The sequence below is a fragment of the Xyrauchen texanus genome, chromosome 11, assembly GCF_025860055.1.
Source record: "Xyrauchen texanus isolate HMW12.3.18 chromosome 11, RBS_HiC_50CHRs, whole genome shotgun sequence".
NCBI lineage: Eukaryota > Metazoa > Chordata > Actinopteri > Cypriniformes > Catostomidae > Xyrauchen > Xyrauchen texanus.
Genome location: NC_068286.1, coordinates 13,283,063 through 13,297,267, shown reverse-complemented (window position 1 = coordinate 13,297,267; position 14,205 = coordinate 13,283,063). Strand labels below are relative to the sequence as shown.

Genomic DNA, 14,205 nt, shown 5'->3' with positions numbered 1-14,205 from the left:
TTTCTACAACTAAATTACATGCTACTGTTTCTCTAAAAGTAGTCTTTATTTTACGCCAAATAATCTATAGCATTTATTTATTTACATAATATTTGTAACTCTCTCTCTCTCTTAAAATTTTCCAACAAACTTTTTATTTGTGATTACAGTACCTCGTTCACCACAAATGTTTATGGACACACACAAACAATTTCAGAGCACATCCTGTGCCAAAAAAAAACGTATTTGATGATGGAGATAAGCTTGATGGAAGATCTTGCTTGTCAAAAATACTGTGGACACCATCCATTATTTGATGCCGCAAACACAGTTTTAATTATAGGAATAAGTTATTGGTGCAGCTGTAATTTGTTTGCCGAAAACCTAAATTCCTTTATTTATGAAAAGAACTCGACTCAGAACACACAGGTGCAAGATTTATTAGACAATTCAGGACTATAAAGGTATGCAGGATTCTACTCTGAGCAAACCACAAAACTAGTCCTTTTCTAAATGTAATACTATAGCCAACCTGGCTGCCATTGTTAGTGATACAGCAATAGAATTAAAGAAATTGATTTTAAATGCAAAAAAGCTAGAGCCTCAGGTCACCATATGTATAACTGGGAACAAGGGAGAAAATCTGCTTCAACATAAGTTATTCCTATTACTATGGGTCATATTCATATTAAATAATAATAATAATAAAAACATTAGGAAGGTAAGCAGTATCCCTGCATTAGTTAGGGCTGACACTACTAGACCATAGATACACTGTAAATGTCAATCTCCTTCACGAGTTTGCTTGTTTCTCGTTTAACAGCGAAATTTGGATCGAAGATGTTAGGTGGCCAAACCCTCCAGATTGCATACATTTACTGGCACACACACATAAGTCGCTGCATGGAACAAGATACAACTCTGAGAAAATAAGCCGTAACAGGGAAAGGAGAAGAAATCAAGAGAAGAGGAGGCGTTTTGGGCATCTGTGGTGCAAAGTTAAAAGGAGTCCATGGCCTTGAATTCGCTGAGGGCTTGGACGGGGGAGATGTGTTTCTTCTGTGAGCCCCGTCTGACACGGGTCTGGCACTCTTCAGGTTTCTCTCTCTTGACCAGGGGCTTCTTCTCAGGGGCCTTCATGCGCCAGGACACCACTGGAGAATTGACTGCCGCTGTACCGTACACCTTCTGGTATTTGGTGGAAGCCACATACGAGGCCTTGACTGTGAGGACCACAGCATTCATCAAGTTCTTGGCTGCCTGGATGAGGGATGTGGCACTGTCCAGCTGAATATGGAGCAACAGAGAAGAGAATATTCAGGTAAGAGGATTGTTGGTGTTTTGAGTTTAGTGGACTGTTAATAACTGGGTGTTTCTTCAACTTCCGAAACTTTTAGCCCTGACATTTCTTGAAAGTAAAGTCCTGTTATAACCTGCAATTTTCACACTCTCACTAGTTTCATAAATGTTTCTACTATTCAATTCCAACAGTGTATGTTTGTACATACACTCCCTGTCAAAAGTTTTGAAACACTTTTTGAAAACTCATTCTTTATTATAATAAAAATTTGTTTTTACTTAAATGTAATAACATAAATGGAACTATGGGAGTTATGTTGTAACTAAACAAAATTCAAAATGAATCAAAACTGTGTTATATTTTAGCATCTTCAAAATAGTCACCCTTTGCCTAGAATTTGCAGACATGTAATCTTGACATTTTCTCAACCAACTTCTTGATGTATCACCCTAGGATACTTTTTAAACAGTATTGAAAGAGTTCCCATCTATGTTGGGCACTTTTTGGCTACTTTTCTTTATTATTTAGTCCAAGTCATCAATTAAAAAAAAAAAAATGTTATTTATATTTTCAGTTTTACATTAAAATATTATTCATATTGTCAAGCTGGTTCTTGCCTCCTTTCCATTAATCCCTTTACACTGAAACCAAAAGACACAAATATAAACACATGACAGTCATCTGCCCGTAAATGATCTCTCTCTCTGTCGCACCACCGTCTGCAGTCGGCCTTTGTCCCTCTCTGAGGCTTAATTAGCCTGATAAGGGACCGGGTGTGCAGCATCACGACCCGGCCCCGCCCTCCACCCTGTCACAGTATGGAACATTAGCGTACTTGTTACTGCATAAACTATAAAAATAAAAGTAATAATTAAAAAAAAAACATATGGTATATGTAGTTACATTTGTTGAATTGAAGAAAAAAAAACATTGATATTTAGCGTTTTAAACCATTCTGTTTAAATATTGCCCAAATTTTTGGCAGTCTAATCAATATATCAAATCAGGAGTCAAGAAGTAATATTAAGCTGCTGCAATATTCATATTGATAGCCAGCCACACAATAAGAGTTGCTGAAATCGTCTTTATAGTTAAACGTACCCCTGAAACAATGAGTTCTCCTCCCAGGTTCTGGACCTCAGCCTTGACCTTGCTGCAGATGTTGAGTTGGTGGCAGTAGAGGGCAATTCTCTGGAGGTATGCCAATAAGTCCTGTTTGCAGGCCGAGTCGGGGCACTAAATAAAATGGGAACAAAATGAGACTCAACCTTAGAATATTTACTGTGTACAGCAAATATGTGGGGGTGAAGTTATCAAAGTGATTACTGAAGATGAAATTTGTGGCATTTTAAAGATGACTCAAGGTGTGTCATCACATACTAAATAATTGTAAATACTGTAGATAATAGAAACATTTTAAAATTGATACTAGCTCATATGATAGTTAATCAAAATCCTAAAAAATATATACATTTCCATAAAATAATTTTTAAGCCTTTGTTTATGGAAAGAGGTTAGATGTGATGGACTGTTTTACATCATGACTCCAATTGCTTATCTCATGAATATTAATTAGTAAATAATAGGTGATGTTGCTGGGTAAGCTTGGACTGCCCAGTATTGAAAACTAGAGGTCGACCGTTAGTGGGTTTTGCCAAAACCGATAAATAAGGTGGGAAAACAGACCGATAGACGATTAATCGGCCGATAGTTTTTAAAATGTATAATATGAATGAAAACTTTCCAGTCAATGTAAAATAGTGCTGAAGTATTACATTCCATGACAATATTTCAATACATTTCTCCCACACTGGTACCCTTTTCAGAGCCATTACAGGTCAAATGTGTTTGTTGTAAAACTCAATGGATCTGCACGAGTTCACAAGTGATTTATTTTATTCAAGACACTGTATTGAGAAAAACGGTAAGTAGTTTGCATCCTTGACATTGCAACATTGTTCTTACCATTCAAACAGCAAATGCAAGCATTCTCTCCACCTTGTTGGCAATGCACTTCTCCAGTGCAGCGATTATTTATAAAAAATTTATTATCAAACAACCTTTGGTTGTTATAAATGAATGACTGATATATAAAGGCGACAAGCCTTTGTCATTTTGGGATTGTTAAATGAATGTCCTATGCACATTGTGAAGATGTGCTTGAATTGTATATGCTTGCACGCACAACTTCACTATCAGATGTAATTTCAGAGATTCTTTTAGATGAGATGGCAACCTCCACATCTGTATCATTGGAGCAACCATAATGTTCAAGTTGGATCAGGTGCACCTTTAAGAAAATCATATAATGGCCCTAATATCATTGAATTGCTCAGAGTTTTATGACTGCCAGTTACTATATGCGACACCACAGTAATGAATGAGGAGTGCAGTAAATTTAATCCTATCTGTCGCAAAATTGTCTGTGACAACTCTTATGAAACAGGTTAGCAGACAATCAAATTTATATTTTACTTGAATTTTAAAAGGTCCCAGTGCCCCTGTTTAATGTTACAGATGAGGACCTTTCATTCAATATTTTACACCAACCTTTTCCTCCCTCATTTTAAATCCTCCAATTTTGGATATGCAGAACCTTGCTTGAAACGATGAGATAACTGCTTCAACACAATACCACCTTATTCAGCTATCCCAGTGGCTAACTCTAAATAAAAAGTTACAAAATATTAAGACCTACCAGAAGTTGTTGACTATTTATATATTTCTAAATCTATTGTATCCCTTAGTTTCACATGAACTTTGAGTGAAAAGATGGATGAAACACATTTAAGAACCATTGAGGCCGCTCTATTTTCGAAGCGGCTGAATAGCTGAATGCATCCTTAGCATTTAGCGCTCAAGTTTCTCCGCTGGAGACAAGCTCTTACTGTGCCAAGGGAAAATGCAGAAAGAGAGAAATAGAAGAGAGAACCCTAGCTCTTACTGTGCCAAGGGAAAATGCAGAAAGAGAGAAATAGAAGAGAGAACCCTGGACCCTTTTCTCGCCTCCAGGGGAGCATATAAGACCCAGCAGTTTTGGGTCAGCCATGTCAAATGCTGCAGTTAGACAGATATTTAAAGAGAGTTCTGAGGACCACACATAATACTGCAGTCTGGCTTGACAGTACTGTACTCTGGCTGTAGTTTTAGGACCAAGATTTCACATTCATGCATTTGGCAGACACTTTATTTCCAAAGAAACTTGCAGTTTTTCAAGGTTTGTTTCATCGGGATATGTGTTCCCTGGGAATTGAACCCATGACCTTGGCATCTTAAGATCCATGCTTTACCATCTGAGCTAAAATAAAAGGTAACACTATACTATAAATGTGGCTCAGTTGGTAGAGCGGGTCGGCCATTAATCGCAGGGTTGGTGGTTTGAATCCCGGCCCACACGACTCCTTGGGCAAGACACTGAACCCCAAGTTGCTCCCAATGGCAGGCTAGCACCTTACATAGCAGCTCTGCCGCCATTGGTGTATGAATGTGTGTGTGAATGGGTGAATGCGACGCAGTGTAAAGTGCTTTGAATACCGTTAAGGCTTAAAAAGGCGCTATATAAGTGCAGACCATTTACCATTTATACTATAAGTTTCCATTTGTTAACATTAGTTACAACAATACTTAACATGAACTAACTATGAACAATCCTTTTACAGCATTTGTTAATCTTAGTTAATGTTAATTAAAACATATACTAATACATTTGTAAATATGATTTTATATACCATGAACTAACATTAACTAAAAATGAACAACTGTATTTTTATAAACTAACATTAACAAAGACTAATAAATGCTGTAAACAATATATTGTTCATTTGTTAGTTCATGTTAACAAATGGAAACTTATTGTAAAGTGTTACCAAATAAAACTTTGTAATTATAACTTTTTTTTATTTAATTTATTACAGTACAAACAAGTAATGATCGAACTATTAATGTACATTAGTAATGCATTTAATGTATACTTGTTTCTTTTACCTTTTATTTATTAAACATTTTACGTTACATTTTTTGAGGTTGAAGGCATGCCATGCAACCTGTTCCTGTTGGCATCTACCTAAATTGGCTAACTTCTGCCAAGTTATAAATTTGCGCCTATCACGGTAGGGTTTGATTAGAAACAATACATAAATAAATAAATAAATAAAGATATGTAAAAAAACATAAAAAAAAAAAAAAAATCTTCTCCCTTTAAAAAATGTAAAAGCCTATTTATATTGCTATCATAACTATGGATGATAATATAGTTTGTTAATCCTGCGGAAAACTACTACTACTACTACTACTACTAATAATAATAATAATATTAATAATTATAATAATACATTATTATTATTATTATTTCTGGTCTCCAATAATCCATCCATCCATCATCAACCGCTTATCCTGTGTACAGGGTCACGGGGGGCTGGAGCCTATCCCAGCTAACATTGGGCGAAAGGCGGGGGACACCCTGGACAGGTGGTCTCCAATAATAATAATAATAATTTATTGATATTATTTTTAGAGGCCATCAATAGTTACAACAATTCATGATAATACAAATAATAATAATAATTTCTTTATTAATAATAATAATTAAAAACCATCAATATTATTATTAATTACTGTTGTTGTTATTATTAGAGGCCAGCAATAGTAATAACAATTAAAAATTATTATTGTGTATATCTATTAATAATAATAATTAATATTATTTATTATTATTATTATTATTATTATTATTATTTATTAAGGACAAGCAATAAGGATAATATTTGATGGTCTCAGCAAGTTCCACTGTCTTGTCTGTTTTTTTTAGAGAGGTTGGGGCAATTGTCATGGCCAGACTGAAACCATCTGGAAACTAGCTTGGCCATGCTGGGAGACTACTAAGAACAGCAAACCAGCTTAAGCTAGTATAAGCTTCTTCTTTTTTTCAGCAGGGTTCTGTCGCTACCCACCAATTGGTTATGTCGCTACCCACCACTGCTCTACAGAATTCTGCATGCAACCAACTTGGATGTAATTTATGGTACATGGCACCACTCAAAGCCCAACATGAAATAAGCTTATCTTGGGAGGTATTTTGTTTCTGGATCAGTTCATCATCTCCAGCAGCTTGATTATTAAGAACCTGATCCTGTTTAACACCTCCTACACAGAGATTCTATCTGAAATGAATACGGTCCCTTAATGAGTCCTGAGAACCCCAGATGGCCATTAGATGTAAATACTCTGAGAAAAAGGTTTGATAAGGGACAAGGCCAGCCACCTGTTCAGACTATCCAACAAACACAGTGTGTGAGATATCTGGCAGGAAGATAGATTGGGTCTGTGGGCGGAACACATTGCCCTGAAGGGAGGAGTGTTCTGGAACTCTCAGGCCTGTCTCTGATGTGCTTGAACACTCGTATTACACTCTGATCAGCATAGTGATCAGGTTCCCGCCTCAACCTTTTCTCTATATCTAAGGGAAAATAAAAACCACTTGAAAACATAAAAAACTAAATGAGGCTTGGCCAGTGGTGAGACAGCAGATTTCACGCTGCTTCTTGTAAGCATCTTGATCACCTTTCTGACAATGAGGACATCAATAGAGTGCTGCAAGAAAGTGTGTTACTCACTCATTCTCTCTCTTGTAAAGAGACATTCTTTCAAACACATCCTTACTTTGCCTTTCCTTTCTCTTACAAGGAGTAAATTTGATTGATTGGACATTAAAAAATGTCTGTCAGCAGCTTCTGAAGAAGGGGGCTCATCTGTTAATGAATTCAACACCCCGTAGGAGCTAATTATATTAAAGACAACCCAGGGCTTTGATCTTCCACTTCCAGATGAGAGACTGGGATAAACAGAAAAATATAGCTACTATGAGAGTATTCTGACCTGGTCAGCCACCGCCCGAGCAAGCTTGTCCATTCTGGATCCAGCTTCTGCAATTTTCTTTGCGGCGTTGATCACATCAGAGGAATTCTTCAGAGGGCCTTTTCCCCTGCGGGAGCACAAAACAGAGATTGTTACTCTATTAGCTGATTCATCAAAACGGACCAAAGTTTATATCCTGCACAGAGCAATGAATTAATTAATAATTACCTATGTATTAAGTACTAAGCACACTAACATAAACAGATCAGAATTCAGAGGAAACTAAAAAGAATAATCAACCTAAAATCATGAAGAATTTTGATATGTTTCATCCCATACAACGAGTTAATGGTGACCATTTCTGTCAAGGTTCAAGAAAATCATAAAGAAAAGCACCGTAAAAGTAGTCCATACAACCTAAATTCCAAGTTTTCTGAAACAATACTATAGCTATGTATGAAAAACCAACTGAAATTTAAGTTAGACTGTTGTTGAAAAAGGTGCATCACTTTCGGTTACTAAAGTTACACATCACATGAAAAACAATGCTGTTTTGGCAATGACGTTAACGTGCAATTTTTTTTTATCTGGTCGTGAATGCTGGCTAGATTCAAGATTTGGTGCAGGTGGAGATTATTAGTGAATAACCAATTATGTTTCAATTTGTTGTTCACACAAAGCTTTGCTTTGCCTTCAGAAGACCAGGAATAGTGCACAAGTCATATGGACTAATTTTATAATATTTTATAGTGTTTTTTGGAGCTTGCCAAACATGGTCAACATGAACTGTCATTCTATAGTAAAATCTGTGTAAAGATTCTTCTAAAATGTTTAAATTTGTGCTCCACTGAAAAATATTACATCATACAGGTTTGGAAAAACATGAGGGTGAATAAATAATTATCTAATCGTCATTCTGGAGTGAATTTTAAGAGAAAAACAATCAGCCAAAGCAAACAGAATTCAACATTTTCAATGTTCTTATTGTTTACGTGTGGATGCAGGTATACCTGGTAAAGTCAGTCATTTCCATCATAATCATACACATCTGCTTAGCGAGTACGATGATGTCATTTCCATTGTCATCCCACTTAGCGACCTCTGCATCCAGCTTGCTCTTTTCTTGCCTGAAACTCTCCACCTGTTCTGCAATCTTGGCCTTCTCCTCCTGAGGCAGCTGAGCCATGATGGCCTGTAGAGGGTTAAATATGATACAGTAGAATCAATATATAAATACATTCAAAACATATCTCAAATGTGTTCTCACATGGTAAAACATTCCAGCTAAAACTTTGCAAAGAAAGAACCCTCCATTTAGGAAGAAGAAGAAAAAAAAAAAAACATTTGACATTGTTTAACCCCACTGAAATGCATCTGTATAAGGTATAGAAACTTAACACTTAATCATAAGACCTTTTGGAACCCCATGACATCTCTTGCTCATAAAGAGAAAATCCATCCCTCCTCCTAGTCAAGGAATAAATTCTTGCTCCATAGCGAGTCTGAGCCGGTCCAAAAGAGCATTAATCTCTTTGCAAGGTCACAGACACAGTTATGGCACAATATTATTTGTGAGATAAATGTATAATTACCTCAGTTCTTACACCAGTCAATGAATTATGCATTTGTTCAACATTCTGTCAGAGCAGAGAGACCACACTGGGGCGCGGGACTGTGCAGCAATACTAGACACCATTAAATGCACTGGAATTCATGCTGGAAGATGGGTTTAAAATTCAAAGTCTGTAAAAGTCTATATATGTAGTTTGATTAGAAAAAGAACAAATTTTATATTATGCGATTGTGTCTTAATTTCTACACAAAGATTGGCCATTATTACCAAAGGATGCCATAACATAAGAGCTCATTAATTCCCAGCTGATCATTTAAGATTTGTAGCTTTTTGCTTGTTTATTTAACAAGCAATTAAACATTAAAAAGGTGTCCTCAGAGAAATTGTGATTATAAAATGGTTCCTTTTCAGATGGCATGCACTCCAGGGCATCTGAAATGGAGGGCTGATGCAACACTGTTGTATCTCATTTATTACTGAAATGTTTACCATTTGTGCCATTGCATTATATTACAAATTTGATAGGTAAAATTCATAAAGACAAACATTGGTGTTGGCTTGATAAAGTCTGAAAGTTTAAACTAGTTTTATCATTTTCAAATTTGATGGATATACAGATATTACAGAAAGCCAAACTGCCAGCTAGCAAGATAGATAGTCAGATAAACCATCAGGGAGAGAGGAGAGAGAGAGAGAGAGAGTAACTTAAAGCAGATTAAAAGCCTTTTGTGTGTTTTTATTTTTACATTTCAAATTTTGTGGTAGTTTGAATAAACAAGCATTCCGCTGGGCCATTGGAAAATGTTGTCAATCTGTGTAGCACCAGAGACTACCTAGTAGAGACAGGGCACTTCTATTAAAACGAATTGGAGAAATTGTAATGCCCAATGGTAAACAGATATATAAACAGATACAGACTTGACCAACTGTTTTGGAGATTTTGGTCTTTCCCCATTCAAGTAGCTGCACATGCATGCTGCTTGTTTACAAAAATGGTTGCCTGAAAGCATTATAAAAATGGCCACTGAGTGAACTGACTTGCTAAAAAGACTTTAATAGCACAACCACACATTTCAAACAAAACATTCTACAAAAAGGAATACAACAGATAACAAAAGTCAAACTTTGTGGATCAGGTCCAATGTGGATGTGGCGAACTACATTATTCTGCTATAGGACACCTCTGGAGGAGAACTGACTTCATACATGCACTAAAAAATTATCTCAAAACTACTTTGGTTATAAGCTATTGGTAAAGTGAGGCTAGTTCTGAGTAAAGGTCTATCATTGTTTGTTTTAACTTGGATTAATGTTATGTATTTTTTTGCAGTGCAATGATATTCAGACATTTTTTAAGTGTGCCTTAGGCCAGAATCATTAAACTAGGGGTCAAATATTCCAGTGGCAGGGAGAGCCACCACAGATACCCGCCACCACCACAGGCAGCTCTCACTCATAAAACACTCATACTCTGTGAAATTTTTTGCATAATGTATTGAAAAATGGTACAAAGTGGTTTTCAGTTGTTCCAGAGTGAAAACGTTATTTATAAATACTGTAAACCGGTTATAACCAGTTAAGTTTCTTTCAATAATTTTTTTTTTTTAAACTTAAGGCAAAAGGGTTTCTAACAGTATATTTTAGAACTACACCACTTAATTTTGCCCAAAAAAATTAAATGTGCTTTGAATCTGAAGGAAAATGCTGCATAACAGATTTCTTTGCCTAAATGTCCGTTGTGGATGTCGTATTCTTTGAATGAAAACCTTTTAAATAAATATGTAGAATTACTACATATACATGCATGGCTAATTCAGATACAAGGAAAACATTATTAGATGTAAAAAATACTTTTCTTAGTTTTTGCCAAGCCTTCACTGAATTATTGTTAGATATGATGCAATAATTCAGATTTGATGCTGTCACGTTTTGACTCAGAAGCAGATCTTTCATTACAATTGTGACATTTATGTGTTTTGTTCATGCTTTGAATAATGTTTTTAACTTCATGTCTTTTATTTTGAAATTGGTTTACCTCCTGTTTCTGGACATGTGTGTTAGTCATGGTTTCCTGTTTCCATCGTGTTTTATGTGTCTTGTTCTTACATGTTTTTGGTTTATTAGTCTTGTCTTTTCATTGGTTCATGTTTATTAATCTTCTTAAGAACAGTCCTGTTCTGTTATTGGTCTGTATGTTATTTTGTCTTGTCATTGGATGCCTTGTTATTTTGTTACCCTTTTGTTTGTATTTAAGCCCTCATGTTTGTGATTGTCTCTTGTTGAGTATTGTTGATGTAACAGTCAAGTCATTTATGTTTTTAATTCACATTTTCTTGTGAGTCTTGTAAATAAATTGCACTTGGTTCTTCACATCTTCTCATCTTCGTCTTGCTCCTGTTTGCCTGCCTACAACATTACAGAATACTCGACCAACAAAATTAACCCAGCAGTTAAACTTCTGCGGTTACGCCAGGAGAATCATTTCATCGAGGAATATGTGGATGAGTTCTGTGACCTCAGCTATCAAGTGGACTTCAAAGGCACTGCCTTCAAAGATATGTTACGGTTGGGGTTGAATGAGCCTATACGGTCACTTTTACCCCAAACTACCACCCTCTGGACACTGGTGAAATACATCTATTTCTCCCTTCTATTGGCTGGCCATTCACCAAGCTTCACCATGGGAGAGGTAGCGGATGAGATGTCTGTTCCCTTGCCAGCGCTCCTGACTATGGTGGCTCCTTCCTTCCAAGCCTTCCACAGCTCCTTCCTTCCAAGCCTTCCATGGTCATCGAGACAACGGCAACACCTGCCACAGCCAATGAGCCAGTGTTGCATACAGTGCTCATGACTATGGAGGTCATTCCCCTATCACTGCCAGTGTTTTGATTTTGTTTATTGTTAGGCATCAGGAGCTTAATGGGTTTAAGATCCATCACACTCTTTTCCAATTATCTGTTGTGCAATGTCTGTTTCTTTGCCCACTCTAACCTTTTCTTTTTGTTTTTCTGTTACAGAAGTGACTTTTTCTGTGCAATTCTTCCCATAAGGCCTGCACCCCTGAGTCTTCCCTTTACTGTTGTACATGAAACTGGTGTTGAGCAGGTAGAATTCAATGAAGCTGTCAGCTGAGGACATGTGAGACATCTATTTCTCAAACTAGAGACTGATGTACTTATCCTCGTATTTAGTTGTATCTGGGCCTTCCACATCTCTTTCTTTCCTTGTTAGAGCCAGTTATTCTTTGTCTTTGAAGACTGTAGTGTAAAGATTTGTATGAAAACTTCTGTTTTTTGACAATTTTAAGCATTGTATATCCTACATTCCTCAAAACAATGATTGACTGACTAGTTTCTTAGATAAAGCTGTTTCTTTTTGGCTATTTTTGACCTAATGATGACCTTAATACATGCCAGACTATTGCATACTGTGGCAACTCAAAAACAAAACTCAAAGACCTTTTTAAGCTTCATGTAATGAACCAAATAGATCTCAATTGTGTTTGATATAATGGCAAGTGATTTTCTAGTACCAAATTAGCAATTTAGCATGATTACTCAATGATTACTCAATAATAAGTTGTTGGAGTGATGGCTGCTGAACCTGGCCTGTCTAGATTTGATCAAAAATGAGTAAGGTTTAGGTTAAAGTTTTATGGTAGGGAGGTAAGTATTACTCATTAAAACCTCCATCCAACATTCAATTATGTTGGTGTTAATAAAGACACCATTTAACTCACTTATGGCACCCCTCGCTGGACATTTCTCTGGGAAAATGCAGTGAAATGTGCAATAAAGCACATCATTTTGTATTTGAAAATCTTGCCATGGTCACGTAATATTCATGAGATCAGGCTGGCTCACACTAAAGAATGTTGTAGTGCCCCTTTGGCAATGTTGAAAATGCGTACTTGCATTATTACGAACTGCGGTCTGACACATTTCGGAAAGCAGCAATGCAAACAATTTAGTTTACATACTTGCGTAAAGTATGTTTCAAACCAAAAGTTTATAATACTTTTTGGGGCCACTGTTAAAGAGCTGTTTGCTAAGGGGGTTGAGAAGTCCCAATACATTTTACCCTCTCTGTCCCTTAACTATTCTATACATGAAGGCTAAAAAAAAACATTAAAACAAATTTAAAAAGAGGGAGAGAGCTTATTTCTCCCTGTTGACATTCTCATAATTCACTTATCCCAAATCTCTCTGGCTCCTAACTGATAACAAGTGAGGGTGCAGGCAGCTTAATGCTCCAACAAATCCTTCCCCATACACACCGGTGCCAATTCCTTTAACTCACACATATTGTGTGCTGAATGCCCACGTGTATGTGTGTGCGAATCTGTATTTGAAATTCCACCCTCTTCACACAAGCTTTAAAAAAGCCTTTTAATTTCCCTCATTTGAAATAAAGTGGCCCAGATTCCGGAGTTCAATTTTATGGCTGACCTATCTGCGCTGTTATCCTATCATGGAGCAAACAGATAGAGCTGTGTGTCTATGGGACTGAAAGAGTGAGTCAGTTAACAAATATCTATTTTTATTTATCTTTTATGAGAACTCAAAATCCATAAAATTTTAAGTCACAGACTATATCTACACTCACCTAAAGGATTATTAGGAACACTTGTTCAATTTCTCATTAATGCAATTATCTAATCAACCACATCACATGGCAGTTGCTTCAATGCATTTAGGGGTGTGGTCCTGGTCAAGACAATCTCCTGAACTCCAAACTGAATGTCAGAATGGGAAAGAAAGGTGATTTAAGCAATTTTGAGCGCGGCATGGTTGTTGGTGCCAGACGGGCCGGTCTGAGTATTTCACAATCTGCTCAGTTACTGGGATTTTCACGCACAACCATTTCTAGGGTTTACAAAGAATGGTGTGAAAAGGGAAAAACATCCAGTATGCAGCAGTCCTGTGGGCGAAAATGCCTTGTTGATGCTAGAGGTCAGAGGAGAATGGGCCGACTGATTCAAGCTGATAGAAGAGCAACTTTGCCAGAAATAACCATTCGTTACAACCGAGGTATGCAGCAAAGCATTTGTGAAGCCACAACACACACAACCTTGAGGCGGATGGGCTACAACAGCAGAAGACCCCACCGGGTACCACTCATCTCCACTACAAATAGGAAAAAGAGGCTACAATTTGCAAGAGCTCACCAAAATTGGACAGTTGAAGACTGGAAAAATGTTGCCTGGTCTGATGAGTCTCGATTTCTGTTGAGACATTCAGATGGTAGAGTCAGAATTTGGCGTAAACAGAATGAGAACATGGATCCATCATGCCTTGTTACCACTGTGCAGGCTGGTGGTGGTGGTGGTGTAATGGTGTGGGGGATGTTTTCTTGGCACACTTTAGGCCCCTTAGTGCCACTTGGGCATCGTTTAAATGCCACGGCCTACCTGAGCATTGTTTCTGACCATGTCCATCCCTTTATGGCCACCATGTACCCATCCTCTGATGGCTAATTCCAGCAGGATAATGCACCATGT

At 37.0% G+C, this 14,205-nt stretch overlaps 1 protein-coding gene across 1 annotated transcript in view; it reads right to left on the bottom strand.

Moving 5' to 3' along the window:
* Window positions 1-276: 276 nt before the first annotated feature.
* The window catches only part of ctnna2 (catenin (cadherin-associated protein), alpha 2), a 717,220-nt gene continuing 703,291 nt past the window's right edge, over window positions 277-14,205 (bottom strand). Inside the window, exons 15-18 of the mRNA XM_052137026.1 lie at window positions 8,143-8,324; window positions 7,154-7,259; window positions 2,381-2,515; window positions 277-1,266 (exon numbers count right to left, since the gene is read on the bottom strand). Of these exons, the coding sequence (XP_051992986.1) occupies window positions 979-1,266; window positions 2,381-2,515; window positions 7,154-7,259; window positions 8,143-8,324 (711 nt within the window). The 3' untranslated portion in view covers window positions 277-978. The remainder of the gene's footprint in view (window positions 1,267-2,380; window positions 2,516-7,153; window positions 7,260-8,142; window positions 8,325-14,205) is intronic.